A 21,508-nucleotide genomic window follows, 5' to 3' on the forward strand; every position below is an offset into this window, starting at 1 on the left:
GTGAAGATGAAACCATTGCAGAAAGCCGGGAGGGTGAAAGTGTGCGTAGGTTACGTCAAAAGATGACATGTGGAGGGGTAAGTGATGTGTTAGGGACCATGTTGAGGTTAATGGTGAGGAGGAAGTGATCCGACGTGTGCAGTGGAGTAACCAGAACATGATCAGTAGAGCAGTGTCGTATATAAATAAGGTCCAGTTGGTTGCCTGATTTGTGAGTAGCAGTAGTTGACACTCGGTTGAGATCAAAAGAGTTAAGCAGAGTGTTGAAATCAGCATACAGAGATTTATCTAGGTGGATGTTGAAATCTCCAAGCATAACTAGGGGAGTACCATCCTCAGAAAAGGTTGAAAGCAACACATCTAATTAATCCAAAAAGTTACCCAGTTGTCCTGGGGGTCAATAGACCACTACAAAATGTATTTTAAGAGGATAGGTAACAGTAACTGAATGAGATTCAAAGGAGCTGTTGATACCCAAAGATGGTGAAGGATTAAATTTCCAAACATTAGAGATGAGCAGACCAGTACCTCCACCTCTTCCAGTCAAACAGGTGGAGTGGGAAAATGAGAAATTATTGGGGAGTGCTGCAGGTGTAGCAGTGTCCTCTGGTTTGATCCAGGTCTCTGTTAGGGCCATGAGATTCAGCTTTGAGTGACTAATTATAGAAGTAATGAAATTGGAATTGCCAGTCTGCTGTAAACAAAGCCGGAGACCAATAGAAAAAGAAAGTAGTGTATTAGCAGATATAGGCAAAGTGCGCAGGTTGTTAAGATTGCGCTGTCTACATTGTGTGATGTGTGGTTTGTGAGTGGTAGTGATAGTAGGGATCTGGAAACACATAGTAAGAATTGGTTATAAATAAAGAACAACTGAAACAGAAATGAAACCAGGAGAAAGAAAAAGAGATTAATCAAAACAATACTTATGTCCCTTGCCGGTGTCCCTGCCCGGTGGAATCGCACGGTAGAGTCGATGGTATTTACACTCTTCGGTCTTCACATGAGGAGGGCTTAACTGGAGGGCTGCTGCGGTATAACGTTACTAATCTTTTTTTATACCCGACAAAATGGAAATTGAATTCAGCTGAATGCACTTTACTGTTTATCACAACAAAGGTCTAAGCAAGTGCACAACACTGACAACGTATGCGATAGAGTACGAGACCAAACGCAGCACGTCTCAACACAGTAAACAAACAAGTGTTTCCTAGCAACGACAACTGCGCTAAACACTAATGAGACAAGAAATAAATACACTTACGATCTGCTTTTAACTCCCACTGATTTAACTGCTTATTTCTTTACACTGTCTTGGCTAGCGCTTGAACGCACTTTACTGTTTATCACAACTAAGGTCTAAGCAAGACGTATGCGTTAAGAGTACGAGACCAAACGCAGCACATCTCAACACAGTATACACATGATATTATGTTATACTTGTTATATTTGAAGTAACAGCAGAGTTTATGTTGTGGTGTTTCTGCAGAATGCACCAATAGAGAAGTCAATCTGGTGTTTCTCTTTGATGGATCCGCCAGTATGAAAGCCCACGAGTTTGAAATTAACAAAAAATTAATTCAAGAAGTTATGAAAAAACGTTCTAACTCATCCATAAAGGTAAAATAACATCTGATCACTAACCAGCAGAATCAGCATGTGAATGTCCATATTATAAACATGTGTAATGAGGTGTGAACATTACGTCTAATGATGATAATGTTGTTGTTATTGTTTGTTGTCAGTTTGCTGCTGTTCAGTTTTCAATAGATGTACGAACTGTGTTTGACTTCAACGATTATCAGAACGGCTCCGCTGAAGAGAAACTCATGAGAGAGAAACACATGAAATCTCTCACAAACACATATAAAGCAATCAACTACATTCTGTGAGTGAAACCTTCATATGATCATGAGCATTCACTGAATTACACTTGAAGAGTTTTTAATTGTTGCTATCAAAAAAAAAAAATTATATATTTCTCTATCAAACACTGTTGCTGAAGTTGTACTTTTATCATTTTTTAAATTTAAAAGTAAAAAAAAAAAAACACTGGCATGCAGGCAGATTGACCCTGATGCTGAAATCTGTTCATATGTCATGATTTATGATTTATTATGTCATCAGAAAGAATCTGCTGAATAGCGTGTCGTCTGGAGCCGATCCCTACGCTCAGAAAGTTCTGGTGATCATCACAGATGGTGATCCCATTGATAACGATTATGATTATGATTATGTCCTCAAGAGATGTGATGAGCAGAATATCCTCCGTTACGTCATCGGGGTGCGTTTCTCTAAAGCTCAAGCATGTCATTTATTCTGTATGCTCAGATAGTTTGGTGACTTTGTGTCACTAGTCACACAGAAATGACACATCTCACACTGTTTTTCAGGTGGGACATTTAGATTTATTTGAACTCTCTCAGATGGCGTCAGAACCAAAACAGAACAACACATTATTCACTAAAAACTACAGAGGACTCGAAGGACTTCTTGACAACCTTCTAGAAAAGATCCACAATATTGAAGGTAAGATGTACATGTACAGAAAATGGACAGTAAATAAAAGACTTAAATAGAAGCAGCTAATGAAGAATCCACAGATGGTTGTAAGATTTGTTCTTTTGTGTTTCGGGGTTGATAGAAGCTCACAGAAGAAGTAGACAGAGAGATTTATCACAGAGTGGATTCAGTGTCGTCTACCAGGAGGTGAGAGATATGAATAATATAAAGGACATTTTAACTTTTATTTATTTTATTTTTTTGATTTAAGATTTTTTTTTTAAACAAAACAATCAAAAACAATTGAAATTTATTTGTGAATATAAACCATTATTCCGATAACTGTGAACATGAATTGAAATGCCAGTTTCAGCAGCAGTTCTCTCCACAGTTTTGAAAATGCTCAGAAAGTGGCTATTGTTGAGTTAAAACCATGAACCGTGAGCCGGTTGAAAATCAGTACAAATACGTGAGGATTCAAATCAGTTGAGATATTAAAAGATGATATAAACATTGAGTTGGGTGACAATTTCTGCTGGTCAACAAAGGTGAACGTGGGAAGAGAAAACTGGCAGACCGGTGGGAGTCCACGCTTAGGGTAGTTGCGCTGAACCCACTGCCACATTTACCACATACATAGCACCAAAACAGATCAGGATAAAACTGTTCACCGCAACTTGCTGTTGTAAGCAAATTTCCTTCCAGTTGAGTTTGAAGAATCTGAATCATCTTAGGGTAGTGGTGGATGGCAGTACAAGTATGTCAATGGATGTTGTTGGTCCTGCATCTGATTTGTGTTCTTTGTCTGAGCATGTCGTCAGTTGGGTGGAAAAGACCGCAGTTACTGACGACCCTCAGCAGAGGTTGTCCTGCAGATCCGAAAGTGTTGAATCATTGAACAGATTCCCTGAGTCAACCGGACTGGAGCAATTTGGTTCAAGGAATGATTGTACCAAGGAGAAAAGCAGTGTAAGCAGTCCAGATGAAGGACGGAGTTGTGATTCTCGCAGTTCTGTTTCTGTGGCAGTTTGCCATAGTGACCATTGTGTTTCACCTGTTGAAGCTGTTGAGCCACCTCCTGGTTCAGGGGATATGAGAGTTTGGACCAGAGTGGGTAGGACTGTGAAACCAGTCAACAGATTGATGGAGAACATGACTCAATATATCAAAACTCCTGAAACCAGTTGATTGGGTTGTGAGATACTTACTGTTGAAATACAATACATTCTCATCTCAATGTTTTTGTCATTTTGAGTTCTAGAATACAGCACACATGAGTCAATGTATTACAGTATGTTGTTCCAGATCTGAGATGAATTGTGTTTAAGGCACCTTTTGCAGGTGACTGCAGTAGGCCTGATCAACCTGCTGTACTTGCCTTCCCTGAGAGTGGGAAACATTTTTTGTTGCACAATGTTCTGGAAAAAAGTTGGCCTAATGACCTCAGTGTACAGTCGTGGCCAAAAGTTTTGAGAGTAACATAAATATTGGAAATTGGAAAAGTTGCTGCTTAAGTTTTTATAATAGCAATTTGCAATTTGCATTACTCCAGAATGTTATGAAGAGTGATCAGATGAATTGCATAGTCCTTCTTTGCCATGAAAATGAACTTAATCCCAAAAAAACCTTTCCACTGCATTTCATTGCTGTCATTAAAGGACCTGCTGAGATCATTTCAGTAATTGTCTTGTTAACTCAGGTGAGAATGTTGATGAGCACAAGGCTGGAGATCATTATGTCAGGCTGATTGGGTTAGAATGGCAGACTTGACATGTTAAAAGGAGGGTGATGCTTGAAATCATTGCAGGTCACCATGGTTAACAATGGAAGAACAAAGAAACACGTGCAGCCATTGCGTTGCATAAAAATGGCTTCACAGGCTACTAAGATTGCACCTAAATCAACAATTTGTAGGATCATCAAGAACTTCAAGGAAAGAGGTTCAATTCTTGTAAAGAAGGCTTCAGGGCCTCCAAGAAAGTCCAGCAAGCGCCAGGATCGTCTCCTAAAGAGGATTCAGCTGTGGGATCGGAGTGCCACCAGTGCAGAACTTGCTCAGGAATGGCAGCAGGCAGGTGTGAGCGCATCTGCACGCACAGTGAGGCCAAGACTTTTGGAAGATGGCCTGGTGTCAAGAAGGGCAGCAAAGAAGCCACTTCTCTCCAAAAAAAAACATCAGGCACAGATTGATCTTCTGCAGAAAGTATAGTGAATGGACTACTGAGGACTGGGGCAAAGTCATAATCTCCGATGAAGCCCCTTTCCGATTGTTTAGGGCATCTGGAAAAAGGCTTGCCTGGAGAAGAAAAGGTGAGCGCTACCATCAGTCCTGTGTCATGCCAACAGTAAAGCATCCTGACACTATTCATGTGTGGGGTTGCTTCTCATCCAAGGGAGTGGGCTTACTCACAATTCTGCACAAAAACACAGCCATGAATAAAGAATGGTACCAAAACACCCTCCAACAGCAACTTCTTCCAACGATCCAACAACAGTTTGGTGAAGAACAACGCATTATCCAGCACGATGGAGCACCGTGCCATAAGGCAAAAGTGCTAACTAAGTGGCTCGGGGACCAGAATGTAGAAATTTTGGGTCCATGGCCTGGAAACTCCCCAGATCTTAATCCCATTGAGAACCTGTGGTCAATCCTCAAGAGGCAGGTGGACAAACAAAAACCTACTAATTCTGACAAACTCCAAGAAGTTATTATGAAAGAATGGGTTGCTATCAGTCAGGATTTGGCCCAGAAGTTGATTGAGAGCATGCCCAGTCGAATTGCAGAGGTCCTGAAAAAGAAGGGCCAACACTGCAAATACTGACTCTTTGCATAAATGTCATGTAATTGTCAATAAAAGCCTTTGAAAAGTATGAAGTGCTTCGAATTATATTTCAGTACATCACAGAAACAACTGAAACAAAGATCTGAGGCAGTTTAGCAGCAAACTTTTTGAAAGCTAATATTTATGTAATTCTCAAAACTTTTGGCCACGACTATACTATCCCTGAAATAGTCAAAATTCGTCTAGTTCGGGGGGAGAATGTAACTGGTATGTATAATTAACTGACAATTTAAATAGCTTTCTGTAATTTCCTATATAGTAATCATTTTATATATATATATATATATATATATATATATATATATATATATATATACAGTATTGTTCAAAATAATAGCAGTACAATGTGACTAACCAGAATAATCAAGGTTTTTCGTATATTTTTTTATTGCTACGTGGCAAACAAGTTACCAGTAGGTTCAGTAGATTCTCAGAAAACAAATGAGACCCACCATTCATGATATGCACGCTCTTAAGGCTGTGCAATTGGGCAATTAGTTGAATTAGTTGAAAGGGGTGTGTTCAAAAAAATAGCAGTGTGGCATTCAATCACTGAGGTCATCAATTTTGTGAAGAAACAGGTGTGAATCAGGTGGCCCCTATTTAAGGATGAAGCCAACACTTGTTGAACATGCATTTGAAAGCTGAGGAAAATGGGTCGTTCAAGACATTGTTCAGAAGAACAGCGTACTTTGATTAAAAAGTTGATTAGAGAGGGGAAAACCTATAAAGAGGTGCAAAAAATGATAGGCTGTTCAGCTAAAATGATCTCCAATGCCTTAAAATGGAGAGCAAAACCAGAGAGACGTGGAAGAAAACGGAAGACAACCATCAAAATGGATAGAAGAATAACCAGAATGGCAAAGGCTCAGCCAATGATCACCTCCAGGATGATCAAAGACAGTCTGGAGTTACCTGTAAGTACTGTGACAGTTAGAAGACGTCTGTGTGAAGCTAATCTATTTTCAAGAATCCCCCGCAAAGTCCCTCTGTTAAAAAAAAGGCATGTGCAGAAGAGGTTACAATTTGCCAAAGAACACATCAACTGGCCTAAAGAGAAATGGAGGAACATTTTGTGGACTGATGAGAGTAAAATTGTTCTTTTTGGGTCCAAGGGCCACAGGCAGTTTGTGAGACGACCCCCAAACTCTGAATTCAAGCCACAGTACACAGTGAAGACAGTGAAGCATGGAGGTGCAAGCATCATGATATGGGCATGTTTCTCCTACTATGGTGTTGGGCCTATTTATCGCATACCAGGGATCATGGATCAGTTTGCATATGTTAAAATACTTGAAGAGGTCATGTTGCCCTATGCTGAAGAGGACATGCCCTTGAAATGGTTGTTTCAACAAGACAATGACCCAAAACACACTAGTAAACGGGCAAAGTCTTGGTTCCAAACCAACAAAATTAATGTTATGGAGTGGCCAGCCCAATCTCCAGACCTTAATCCAATTGAGAACTTGTGGGGTGATATCAAAAATGCTGTTTCTGAAGCAAAACCAAGAAATGTGAATGAATTGTGGAATGTTGTTAAAGAATCATGGAGTGGAATAACAGCTGAGAGGTGCCACAAGTTGGTTGACTCCATGCCACACAGATGTCAAGCAGTTTTAAAAAACTGTGGTCATACAACTAAATATTAGTTTAGTGATTCACAGGATTGCTAAATCCCAGAAAAAAAAAAATGTTTGTACAAAATAGTTTTGAGTTTGTACAGTCAAAGGTAGACACTGCTATTTTTTTTAACACACCCCTTTCAACTAATTGCCCAATTGCACAGCCTTAAGAGCGTGCATATCATGAATGCTGGGTCTTGTTTGTTTTCTGACAATCTACTGAACCTACTGGTAACTTGTTTGCCACGTAGCAATAAAAAATATACTAAAAACCTTGATTATTCTGGTTAGTCACATTGTACTGCTATTATTTTGAACAAGACTGTATATATATATATGCTCTTTACACCGCTATAAATTGTTTCATAATAAGAAAGGGATAGTGAACGCCACAAAATTTAAAGGTCCCATGACACAAACATTTTTTTTTTTACATTAACATGAGTTTCCCTAGCCTGTCTATGATCCCCCAGTGGCTAGAAATTTTTATAGATGTAAACCAAACACAGGCATTACAAACAGACGTTTACGATACTGATTCGACAGCGACGCCACAAACAGTGAGTAACAGTGTTCATTAATGCCTGATCTGTGATCAGTGATTTCTGATGTGTAGCTAATTATTCAAGTTCATACAGACTTTCTTTCTAAATCGTTTAATACTGTTTATGCATCAGTGAATCAAGCCAGTGACTAAACGATCAACTTCATGTTGTTTCTCTTAGTAGCATGAAACAAATCTGTTATTTAAATTTAACTTTGTTTTAACTACAGAGAGCGATTAAAGAAGCTCCCTTTATATTGTTCAGAGCTTTCAAACACATCGCGAGTATATCTGCACACTTGCCCAAACTGCCGTTATAATCAATGATGCTGTTATGCTGTACAGCGAAGCTCTTACTGTATTCATGTCGATATTCGGTTTGCTGTTAATTTTGGTGAAAGCATTTTGTGAGAGAAAACATGTTGCAATGACAAGATCACTGCATTCACTCGATAAACAGACTCTGTCTACTCAATGCTCATCACTGCAGCCTTTCATGTGATGGGAAAAGATTTTTAAAAATGCTATAATCAACACCTCCACAATTCGTTAATCTCGACAGTTATAAAAGTAAAAAAAAAAAATTATAGTAAAAGTAGAGCCCGACCGATATGGATTTTTGGGGGCCGATGCCGAAAAAAGCCGATTTATAAGCCAATATTTTGATTTCGAAAATAAACTGGATATTAGACCCATTTCCTATAAACTGCACTTACACAACATTCAATAGCAAAATATCTGCCTGTTCTATGTATGTGGGCTGTATAAACCATTTTCCAGAAGGGATTTATGTTTAAAAAAAAGCCTTAGATTACGGTCTCAATGACTAAACAATTGCACATCAAAAGTATATATTTTTTAATGATCAAAAAACAGTCTGATTTTAAACATTTAACACTTTTACTTTCTTCCAGTTGAAGCTGGTTTTAACAGTCTGTGTGTGTACTGTAAATAAATTATAATACTAAAGTTAAAGTATTTGCAGAAGTAGTCCCACACTTTGCTGCTACAGCATTCACCTTTTTCAGGTATCTGTAGGGCAGAAAGAGAGACAGAGAAAGAATAAGCATGTGTATTAATAATATCACCATGTATCATTACTCATGTCATCATTAGAATTATAATTATAATAAACAGGGATCTCCTACATAGGCAAAAATTATATATATATATATATATATATATATATATATATATATATATATATATATATATTATTTGTCAAGCAATAGGTATGACATATTACCTACTTACAGTATTGTTCAAAATAACCAGAATAATCAAGGTTTTTCGTATTTTTTTTATTGCTACGTGGCAAACAAGTTACCAGTAGGTTCAGTAGATTCTCAGAAAACAAATGAGACCCAGCATTCATGATATGCACGCTCTTAAGGCTGTGCAATTGGGCAATTAGTTGAATTAGTTGAAAGGGGTGTGTTCAAAAAAATAGCAGTGTGGCATTCAATCACTGAGGTCATCAATTTTGTGAAGAAACAGGTGTGAATCAGGTGGCCCCTATTTAAGGATGAAGCCAACACTTGTTGAACATGCATTTGAAAGCTGAGGAAAATGGGTCGTTCAAGACATTGTTCAGAAGAACAGCGTACTTTGATTAAAAAGTTGATTAGAGAGGGGAAAACCTATAAAGAGGTGCAAAAAATGATAGGCTGTTCAGCTAAAATGATCTCCAATGCCTTAAAATGGAGAGCAAAACCAGAGAGACGTGGAAGAAAACGGAAGACAACCATCAAAATGGATAGAAGAATAACCAGAATGGCAAAGGCTCAGCCAATGATCACCTCCAGGATGATCAAAGACAGTCTGGAGTTACCTGTAAGTACTGTGACAGTTAGAAGACGTCTGTGTGAAGCTAATCTATTTTCAAGAATCCCCCGCAAAGTCCCTCTGTTAAAAAAAAGGCATGTGCAGAAGAGGTTACAATTTGCCAAAGAACACATCAACTGGCCTAAAGAGAAATGGAGGAACATTTTGTGGACTGATGAGAGTAAAATTGTTCTTTTTGGGTCCAAGGGCCACAGGCAGTTTGTGAGACGACCCCCAAACTCTGAATTCAAGCCACAGTACACAGTGAAGACAGTGAAGCATGGAGGTGCAAGCATCATGATATGGGCATGTTTCTCCTACTATGGTGTTGGGCCTATTTATCGCATACCAGGGATCATGGATCAGTTTGCATATGTTAAAATACTTGAAGAGGTCATGTTGCCCTATGCTGAAGAGGACATGCCCTTGAAATGGTTGTTTCAACAAGACAATGACCCAAAACACACTAGTAAACGGGCAAAGTCTTGGTTCCAAACCAACAAAATTAATGTTATGGAGTGGCCAGCCCAATCTCCAGACCTTAATCCAATTGAGAACTTGTGGGGTGATATCAAAAATGCTGTTTCTGAAGCAAAACCAAGAAATGTGAATGAATTGTGGAATGTTGTTAAAGAATCATGGAGTGGAATAACAGCTGAGAGGTGCCACAAGTTGGTTGACTCCATGCCACACAGATGTCAAGCAGTTTTAAAAAACTGTGGTCATACAACTAAATATTAGTTTAGTGATTCACAGGATTGCTAAATCCCAGAAAAAAAAAAATGTTTGTACAAAATAGTTTTGAGTTTGTACAGTCAAAGGTAGACACTGCTATTTTTTTTAACACACCCCTTTCAACTAATTGCCCAATTGCACAGCCTTAAGAGCGTGCATATCATGAATGCTGGGTCTTGTTTGTTTTCTGACAATCTACTGAACCTACTGGTAACTTGTTTGCCACGTAGCAATAAAAAATATACTAAAAACCTTGATTATTCTGGTTAGTCACATTGTACTGCTATTATTTTGAACAAGACTGTATATATATATATGCTCTTTACACCGCTATAAATTGTTTCATAATAAGAAAGGGATAGTGAACGCCACAAAATTTAAAGGTCCCATGACACAAACATTTTTTTTTTTACATTAACATGAGTTTCCCTAGCCTGTCTATGATCCCCCAGTGGCTAGAAATTTTTATAGATGTAAACCAAACACAGGCATTACAAACAGACGTTTACGATACTGATTCGACAGCGACGCCACAAACAGTGAGTAACAGTGTTCATTAATGCCTGATCTGTGATCAGTGATTTCTGATGTGTAGCTAATTATTCAAGTTCATACAGACTTTCTTTCTAAATCGTTTAATACTGTTTATGCATCAGTGAATCAAGCCAGTGACTAAACGATCAACTTCATGTTGTTTCTCTTAGTAGCATGAAACAAATCTGTTATTTAAATTTAACTTTGTTTTAACTACAGAGAGCGATTAAAGAAGCTCCCTTTATATTGTTCAGAGCTTTCAAACACATCGCGAGTATATCTGCACACTTGCCCAAACTGCCGTTATAATCAATGATGCTGTTATGCTGTACAGCGAAGCTCTTACTGTATTCATGTCGATATTCGGTTTGCTGTTAATTTTGGTGAAAGCATTTTGTGAGAGAAAACATGTTGCAATGACAAGATCACTGCATTCACTCGATAAACAGACTCTGTCTACTCAATGCTCATCACTGCAGCCTTTCATGTGATGGGAAAAGATTTTTAAAAATGCTATAATCAACACCTCCACAATTCGTTAATCTCGACAGTTATAAAAGTAAAAAAAAAAAATTATAGTAAAAGTAGAGCCCGACCGATATGGATTTTTGGGGGCCGATGCCGAAAAAAGCCGATTTATAAGCCAATATTTTGATTTCGAAAATAAACTGGATATTAGACCCATTTCCTATAAACTGCACTTACACAACATTCAATAGCAAAATATCTGCCTGTTCTATGTATGTGGGCTGTATAAACCATTTTCCAGAAGGGATTTATGTTTAAAAAAAAGCCTTAGATTACGGTCTCAATGACTAAACAATTGCACATCAAAAGTATATATTTTTTAATGATCAAAAAACAGTCTGATTTTAAACATTTAACACTTTTACTTTCTTCCAGTTGAAGCTGGTTTTAACAGTCTGTGTGTGTACTGTAAATAAATTATAATACTAAAGTTAAAGTATTTGCAGAAGTAGTCCCACACTTTGCTGCTACAGCATTCACCTTTTTCAGGTATCTGTAGGGCAGAAAGAGAGACAGAGAAAGAATAAGCATGTGTATTAATAATATCACCATGTATCATTACTCATGTCATCATTAGAATTATAATTATAATAAACAGGGATCTCCTACATAGGCAAAAATTATATATATATATATATATATATATATATATATATATATATATATATATATATATTATTTGTCAAGCAATAGGTATGACATATTACCTACTTACAGTATTGTTCAAAATAACCAGAATAATCAAGGTTTTTCGTATTTTTTTTATTGCTACGTGGCAAACAAGTTACCAGTAGGTTCAGTAGATTCTCAGAAAACAAATGAGACCCAGCATTCATGATATGCACGCTCTTAAGGCTGTGCAATTGGGCAATTAGTTGAATTAGTTGAAAGGGGTGTGTTCAAAAAAATAGCAGTGTGGCATTCAATCACTGAGGTCTTCAATTTTGTGAAGAAACAGGTGTGAATCAGGTGGCCCCTATTTAAGGATGAAGCCAACACTTGTTGAACATGCATTTGAAAGCTGAGGAAAATGGGTCGTTCAAGACATTGTTCAGAAGAACAGCGTACTTTGATTAAAAAGTTGATTAGAGAGGGGAAAACCTATAAAGAGGTGCGAAAATGATAGGCTGTTCAGCTAAAATGATCTCCAATGCCTTAAAATGGAGAGCAAAACCAGAGAGACGTGGAAGAAAACGGAAGACAACCATCAAAATGGATAGAAGAATAACCAGAATGGCAAAGGCTCAGCCAATGATCACCTCCAGGATGATCAAAGACAGTCTGGAGTTACCTGTAAGTACTGTGACAGTTAGAAGACGTCTGTGTGAAGCTAATCTATTTTCAAGAATCCCCCGCAAAGTCCCTCTGTTAAAAAAAAGGCATGTGCAGAAGAGGTTACAATTTGCCAAAGAACACATCAACTGGCCTAAACAGAAATGGAGGAAAATTTCTGGACTGATGAGAGTAAAATTGTTCTTTTTGGGTCCAAGGGCCACAGGCAGTTTGTGAGACGACCCCCAAACTCTGAATTCAAGCCACAGTACACAGTGAAGACAGTGAAGCATGGAGGTGCAAGCATCATGATATGGGCATGTTTCTCCTACTATGGTGTTGGGCCTATTTATCGCATACCAGGGATCATGGATCAGTTTGCATATGTTAAAATACTTGAAGAGGTCATGTTGCCCTATGCTGAAGAGGACATGCCCTTGAAATGGTTGTTTCAACAAGACAATGACCCAAAACACACTAGTAAACGGGCAAAGTCTTGGTTCCAAACCAACAAAATTAATGTTATGGAGTGGCCAGCCCAATCTCCAGACCTTAATCCAATTGAGAACTTGTGGGGTGATATCAAAAATGCTGTTTCTGAAGCAAAACCAAGAAATTGGGAACCTTGATTATTCTGGTTAGTCACATTGTACTGCTATTATTTTGAACAATACTGTATATTAAACCATATTATTTCAACATTTTCCTATTATGTCTGTAAAGCTGCTTTGAAACAATCTGTAAAAAAAAAAAGCGCGTGTTCAGCTCACATTTATTTACATGTCCCCTCTGGTTTAATCATTTCTGACACATCTACTGTAGTTACTGAACTACACGACATTTGCTCTCACAGACACATTCACAACAAATATCTTCTCCTCTTCTCTTTGTGCAGGGAAGCGACGCGCACGCTGTGCCCGTTTTTTCTCCACGCGCGTCCGCACCGCATCGAGTTAAAAACATCTCAACTTTTCAGAATGCCGCAAGCGCACCGCGGGTCATGTGACAAGAACTAACCAATCAGCTTCATCCTTTCCTGTAACAACGTTGAAAACTGAGCCAAGATGAAGGAACAGCTGTTCATAGCTGTATATGGATTGCCATTTTGAAATAAATTTAGTAGCAGAGCTACTGCGAGCGATTTTTAGTGCTGCAAATCCATTTATCTTTTGCTGAAATTTACGTGTCTTCATGGAGAGAGCACGTCATGGTTGCTTAGCAAAGGCAGACACCTCAGGAGCGCTTCTGCCCGAGCGCTTTGGAGAAGGAAAAAGCGTTTTCCATGCGTTTTTAGGCGCGATATGTGAACGGCCCCTTACTGTGCGTTCACACCGCCGGCGTCGAGAGCGTCAAAGTGGCCGGAAGTCATTCATTTCCAATGTGACCCGGCGTCGAGGAGCGGCGCGGCGCGACTTGGCCGCTGACAGCGTCGAGGAGAGTTGAAATCAAGGCAACTTTATGGTAATGAGCTATGACGCGGTTGGGCAGCAACCAATTGGAACGTAGAAGTCCGTCGCTAGAGAGGATTCCAGAGAACGCAGTCCTGCAAACTTTGGTTCCGACCACATTAGTTCCCAAGCGAAATGGAGGAGAGATTGATCATTGCTGTTGCGGGTTTCCCAATCATCTACGACGTGTCCTTGTTTGCGTACAGGGACATAAATAAAAAAAAATTATGCGTGGACCAAGGTGTCTGAGATTGTTGGTGTTCCTGGTGAGTTGATGATGTGCATTAATGTTAATGTTATATATTTTCTGAAAAAAAAAAAAAAAAGCGGGAATTCCATGCTAACTTTAGCGCCCAGAACTTGCAAAACAGTATTCTTGCTGCAGAATATTTCGGACATATCGACACATAGTGGAATATATATATATATATATATATATATATATATATATATATATATATATACAGTATATCTATCTATATATATATATATATATATATATATATATATATATATATATATATATATATTTTTTTTTTTTTTGGTTTAACATACATCTGATGGAGACCAGATGTGCTTGTCACATATTTTAAAATGAAAGCAGTCCCTTCTGCCTATTTTTTATTTATTTATTTTTAGGGTTAGGGTTAGCAATGTTAGTTCTAACCCTAACCCTAATCTAGCTGGTCTCCCCTTTGGTATTGTCAATAAATTGCTTAGCTGGAAAAAAATAATGATACATGTCATTAGGCTTAAATATATATACAGTCAGTGGCACATACAGCTGTGCCATTTCAGACGTAGCATATAAACCAACTATTCTGAATTGTGGGTAATTAGGTGTTTATATTGAATATGTGTTTTCTATTGTCTTCTCAATAGCGGATGAGTGTAGGAAAAGGTGGAAGTCTCTTAGAGACACCTATAGAAGAGAGAGAAGGAAGGAGTCAGAGAGGAAGAGGAGTGGAGCAGGGGCGAGCAGTGTCCGGCCATGGCGCTACAGTGGGGTCATGGGCTTCCTCAACCCCTTCCTAGAAGACAGAATAACTGCCAGTAATATGGTAGGTGGGGTTTGGGAAGCCCTGACCCCAGAGGAGAGAGAAGATGCCGTGGCCGGGCACAGTCAGTCAGCACAGACAACATGCATACACAATCAACAGTGTGAGGCAAACCAGCTGAGTGAGAGCCCGAGCCAGTTCAGCATTGAGGTTCAGGCAGGACCATCAAGCCCGACACAAACCAGCATTCAGGAACAGACCGGGAACTCACACGAGAAAGAGAGCACACAGCAGCACACAGTTTGAGGAGAGGCTGTTAACAGCTTTGGAGGCTGTGAGTATGAGAGCTAGCACTCCTCAGGAGGACAGTGACAGTTTATTTTTTAAAAGCCTCCTGGAGGACTTCAGGACCCTGTCATTGAGGACCAGGCAGGATTTAAAGTTCCAAATACATAAGCTGGTGTATGATGCAAAATGTCAGCAAGCTGGACTCACTGAACACTGGGGAGAGAGTAGCGGGGGGCAGCTGACAAGTCTGTGAGGGGTGTTAGTAAGCTTATTTCCCTCGCAGTCTTGTCAGCTGCACCTTGTGCTTTCTCCCTCATACAAAGTAAACCTGTATGAAATGTTTTGTTCCATCAGTATTAGAAAATGTTAAGTATAAAAATATTTGCTCCAACAGTGTTCAAAAATGTTCAGTACGGTAACAATGTTCTAAACTGTTCTGCATATAAGTATTTCTCCAAAAATAAAAAATGCAAAAACTTGATTTTCAGAATATTTTATTATTTTTAAGTTAATGTACCCGGCAATAAATTGTCAACATTCTGGTCACTTAATATACTACAAATTCTTCTTTAGTAGTTCTTAAGAACATCTAAGTGTACTCAACTGTGCTATTATGAGACACCTTGAATATGAACTAAAATGTGCTTTTTACGTACAATCTCTTTATTAAAAAATATATTTAGTTAGCACTTTGTATGAAAGAGTTCCAAGTGTTACCTAAACACATTTTCTAAATACATTTTCAGCACATTTTAGTTCATATTCATGGTGTCTCACAAATAGCATAGTTAAGTACACTTGGATGTTCTTTAAGAGCTACTAAAGACAAATTTGTAGCATATGAAGTACAAAATTAGTGCGTGAAAGTAGACCACATTAAGCACATTATGGAAGTGTAATTTATTTTCACCAGGGAAGAATGGGTGTTGCCATAATATACTTATGGAACTCATGCTTTTTTTGACTAATTTGAGGCTCTTAAAAGAGCCGTTAACAAGCAATGGCTTATGCCACAGGTTTCCAGGGGACAGCTCCCTCTGTGGAGAAATAGATCATCAATTTCTCCCGGACACGGATAGCCTCCCATGTGGGGTTGTTGCTGCCCACTCGGGTGACCTCCTGTAGACCAGCAGCTTCTCCGTCTCCAGCTGATGGTATGGACGTCCTGGTGCTGTTTGTTGATCTTCTCAGGAAGTTGTGCAGGACACAGGTAGCCTTCACACAGGCATCCACGTTGGCAGGGCTGATCTCAATGACTCCTCTGTACATACGCCACTGAGCTGTGAGAATACCAAAGGTGTTCTCAACAATCAGCCTTGCCCGTGCCAACCTGTAATTGAATATTCTCTGCCTGCTGGAGAGATTGTGTCCTGGGAAAGGCCGCATGAGGTCTCGGCGGAGTGGAAAGGCTTCATCAGCCACAAACACGTGTGGCTGGGGTCCCAAATGCTCTGCACTTGGCAGCAGAGCATCCTGTGGCAGGCCAAGGGTCCCATCTCGTAGTGCCTGGCCGAAGGTGGAGTTAGCCAGCGCACCGCCATCACTTGTCCTCCCATAACTGCCCACATCAACTACCCGGAAGCAGTACTGGGCATCTACTACTGCCAGGAGCACAACCGAGTAAGTCCCCTTGTAGTTGAAGAACAGGGAACCTGAGTTGTCAGGGGCCTTGATCACAACATGTTTTCCATCGATGGACCCAAGGCAGTTGGGGAAGTTCCACCGATGGAGGAAGTCAGTTGCGATGCTTCGCCATTCCTCAGTGGTGGGGACAGGCATGACCTCCTGCACCAAGGCATCCCATATTGCCCTGGCAACCTCTCCAACAATCCCTGCCACGGTGCTCACTCCCACACGATAGCTGAAAGCTATGGTCCTGTAAGAGTCTCCAGTGGCCAAGAATCTGCAAAAACATCAACTAATTACAAAATGAACAAACAAAAAATCTTGGGTGAACAGAAGAACATTTACTGAAGTACTGTAGCCTACTTGTGTACAAATTTGAGGTACTTGTACTTTGCTTGAGCAATTTTTTCATGCCCTTTCTCTATTCTACTTCTACTCAACTGCATTTTCAGAGGGAAATATTGTACTTTTTACTTAACTTACTTTTTTCCACCATTAAAAAACTTCAGCAGTAAAATCATGCTTTTACAATAATTAATTAGTAATAATAAAACAATGATATTATGTATAATAGTATCATAGTCCCAGTTCATTTTTAAACCTTTAAATTAATTTTCCTGATTATACTTGCATTAATGTTTATACCTGATTATACTTAAATAACATTTTCAGTGCAGGACTTGTATTGTATATACTCGTATCAGAGTATTTTTTACAGTGTGGTATTAGTGCTTTATATACATTAAGTAAAGGATCTTAATACCTCGTCCACAACTGCAAAAAAAAAACAAATAAAAAAACAGCATTTGCCTATATTACAAATTAATAAATAGCCATGTAACAACCCATATAAATGGCAAAACAAAATGTCAACTCATAAAGAAAAAAAGAAAGAAAGAAAGAACTCACCATAGACAAATTGCGAGGCGCTCAGCCGGCTCAACTGCGCGCCGATAACTGGTATCCTGCCTCGCAATTCGCGGCCCCACTTTTCACAGCAGGTTGTCAAACTGGTCCCTATCCAGTCTGAAATATCGCTGGAACCTGCCATCATCCAGTCGCAGCTCCTGCACCAGCCGGTGATATTCCCCAAGCTGCTCACGGGCTTGGAGAATGTCATGCACCCACACCGATCTCCAACGTCTTCTTCGCAGACAGAGCAATGCCACGCCAAACGCAACAACTTGATCCTCCATCGTGATGTGAATTTAATAAGGCGCACAACACTATTTATAGGCAACATTTTCCCGCTAGAACGTTTGACTTTCAGCGGGAATGCAATTCATTTACTCAAAATAACAACGATTTGACCAACTGCATTAAAGCTACACTCCAGGAGTTTGAAATGTAGGTTGCACACAGATTAATGGCAAAGATAAATAAACACCAAGGCTATGTCTCCTATAATGTTGAAATTAGACTACCATGAACACAAAAGACACAACACAAATGGCTTTTAACTGGTTTATTTCGTTAGCAAACATGTAACTACAATAAAGTTATTTCCGCCGATCAATTTCTTACTGTTACATCTAAGTTTATTTAATAATGTTAACTTTTAAGATTACCCACCTTGTGGTCAGTCTGCACAAGATCAACAAGCTTGTTTGCTCTGCGGCCCCTTTAAATACAAGATAATCATTCGATCTACGTCAGAGCGTCTGAGCGCTAACGAATCTTTCTGCAGCGTCGGGAGCAGAGCGGCAAGAGCGTTTTTTGACGCTCTTGGCGCCGGCGGTGTGAACGCACAGTAACGCGGTCATTATGTGGGAAACACTGCAGATATATTTAGAATAAGATAAACGCTAAAGTTATAGTTTGACCTCTTATTAACGTTAGCGCTCTTCCACTGATAAACATGGTATTAGCTTTGTGGCTAATCTAATATAGCAATGCATTAGCGGCTGTAAGTGATGTTACAGAATATTTAGAAGTGATAATGATAGGACCGTTAGCTAGAACTACCACACCGTTTTTATAGACAGTGTATGAACTAAATCATCTCACATGACGAACGACAGACTCACCGTCAAAACAGTACATCTCTTGTGGCTTGGCTGATCGCTTTCTTCTATAGTGGAGTTGCAGACTCTCTGCAACTGCGGAGCTCCCTCTGGTGGGCAAACTATGCAACACTCATAACATGAGTTAGCTGTGGCATTTGTAAAGTGCATTTGCAGCTTTTGACCGCGGAGTGGTGCTTTAACCACTAGTTATCAAACAAGCGCATCAAAGCACATTTTCGCAAATAGATGTCAGTTTTGCCTCGTCTATGTGTTACATTTGACGGCTGCAGTCTGGGAAAATGAAAGAAAAACACTATAGTTCAAATATTTAATATATTTAATATTCACAGATGAAAGTTTGGTACTTATGAAGTTATGTGCATTTCTTAGAACGAATACAAGCAGGATAAATGTCAAGCCTGTTCCTGAGCCTGAGCTTGTATTTTCTCTAAGCTACATAGTATTAAACCATATTTTAGATTTGACACATTTAAAAGGTATGCATTATTATTTATATTATACTAATTATTTGTTATATTATTCAAAAGAAATTGTGGTTTACTTTGCATCGGAGCATTAAAAGTGGAATTTTAGTGAGCTAGGCTACATGGATTAATATGCGAAATGTCAATATTTTCATATATTAGAATCAGAATCAGAATGAGCTTTATTGCCAGGTATGTTTACACATACGAGGAATTTGTTTTCGTGACAGAATCTCCGCAGTACAACAGAATGACAGCGACAGAACATAAAACACATAATAAGAGAATGAAAAATACAAATAAGTAGATAGTGAATGACAATATACAAATTGACAATTGTAGGCAGGTATTTTACAAAATGCAGTTATGAATGTACATGTATATTATGTGCAAAATTTAAGTGTATACTAAGTATGTGTGTTAGATAAATAAGTGTATGTGTATATAAATATAAATTGTAGTGTGTTCACAGTTATTATCAGCTGTTCATAAGATGGATTGCCTGAGGGAAGAAACTGGTCCTGTGTCTGGTCGTTCTAGTGCTCAGTGCTCTGTAGCGTCGACCAGATGGCAACAGTTCAAAGAGGGAGTGTGCTGGATGTGAGGGGTCCAGAGTGATTTTGACAGCCCTTTTTCTCACTCTGGATAAGTACAGTTCTTGAATAGATGGGAGGGTTGTACCGATGATTCGCTCAGCAGTCCGGACAACCCTCTGTAGTCTTCTGAGGTCAGATTTAGAAGCTGAGCTGAACCAGACAGTTACTGAAGTGCAGAGGATGGATTCAATGATGGTGGAGTAGAACTGTTTCAGCAGCTCCTGTGGCAGGTTAAACTTCCTCAGCTGGCGAAGGAAGTACAACCTCTGCTGGGCCTTTTTCACGATGGAGTCAATGTGAATGTCCCACTTCAGGTCCTGAGAGATAGTGGTGCCCAGGAACCAGAATGACTCCACTGCAGTCACAGGGCTGTTCATGATGGTGAGTGGGGGGAGTCCAGGGGGGTTTCTCCTGAAGTCCACGATCATCTCCACTGTTTTGAGCGTGTTAAGCTCCAGGTTGTTGAGACTGCACCAGACAGCCAGCTCTTTTACCTCCTGTCTGTAAGCAGACTCGTCACCGTCCTGAATGAGGCCGATGAGTGTGGTGTCGTCTGCAGACTTCAGGAGCTTGACAGAGGGGTCCTTAGATGTGCAATAATTAGTGTACAGGGAGAAGGGCAGCGGGGAGAGAACGCAGCCCTGGGGAGCTCCGGTGCTGATTGTACGGGTGCTGGATGTGTATTTTCCCAACCTCACTAGCTGCTGCCTGTCTGTCAGGAAGCTGTTGATCCACTGACAGATGGAGGTGGGCACGGAGAGCTGAGTTAGTTTGGGCAGGAGGAGGTTTGGGATGATCGTGTTAAAGGCCGAGATTAAGTCCACAAACAGGATCCTCACATAAGTCCCCGGTCTGTCTAGGTGTTGCAGAACATAATGCAGTCCAATGTTTACTGCATCGTCCACAGACCTGTTTGCCCTGTAGGCAAACTGAAGAGGATCCAGCAAGGGCCCAGTGATGTCCTTCAGGTGGGCCAGCACCGGTTTTTCAAATGACTTCATGACTACAGACGTTAGAACCACAGGCCTGTAGTCATTTAGTCCTGTAATTTTGGGTTTCTTAGGGATGGGGATGATGGTGGAGCGTTTGAAGCATGAAGGGACTTCGCACAGCTTCAGTGATCTGTTGAAGATCCGTGTGAAGATGGGGGCCAGCTGGTCAGCACAGGATTTCAGACAGGCTGGTGTAACACAATCTGGGCCTGGTGCTTTTTTCCTTTTCTGCTTCCGGAAGACCTGTTGCACCGCATCCTCGCTGATCTTAATTGCAGGTGTGGGGGAGAGGGGGGATGCAGGAGGTGTGAATGGTGAGAGTGCTTGATTGGAGAGGTGTTCAGGATGGGTTGCAGGAGCTGTTAATGGTGTTAACGGTTGTTTGGAGAGGCATTCAGGGCTGGTTGCAGGAGTTGTGAATGGTGTGAATGGTTGTATGGGGAGGCGTTCAGGGCAGGTGATGGGTGTTCTTTCAAACCTGCAGTAAAACTTGTTCAGATCATCTGCCAGTCGTTGATTCTCCACAGTGCTGGGGGGTGGTGTCTTGTAATTGGTGATCTTCTTTAGACTTTTCCACACTGATGCTGAGTTGTTGGAAGTGAACTGAGTCCTTATTTTTTCAGAATAATTCCTCTTTGCCACTTTGATCTCCTTTTCCAGTGTGTGTT

General features: G+C 39.9%; 1 protein-coding gene across 1 annotated transcript in view; it reads left to right on the forward strand.

Moving 5' to 3' along the window:
- Positions 1-21,508, forward strand: part of LOC113047355 (integrin alpha-L-like) — a 114,983-nt gene that overhangs the window by 44,662 nt on the left and 48,813 nt on the right. Inside the window, exons 6-10 of the mRNA XM_026208718.1 lie at positions 1,487-1,617; positions 1,743-1,885; positions 2,125-2,281; positions 2,391-2,526; positions 2,642-2,706. Of these exons, the coding sequence (XP_026064503.1) occupies positions 1,487-1,617; positions 1,743-1,885; positions 2,125-2,281; positions 2,391-2,526; positions 2,642-2,706 (632 nt within the window). The remainder of the gene's footprint in view (positions 1-1,486; positions 1,618-1,742; positions 1,886-2,124; positions 2,282-2,390; positions 2,527-2,641; positions 2,707-21,508) is intronic.

Source organism: Carassius auratus, chromosome 28, assembly GCF_003368295.1.
Source record: "Carassius auratus strain Wakin chromosome 28, ASM336829v1, whole genome shotgun sequence".
In the NCBI taxonomy this organism is placed as follows: Eukaryota; Metazoa; Chordata; class Actinopteri; order Cypriniformes; family Cyprinidae; genus Carassius; species Carassius auratus.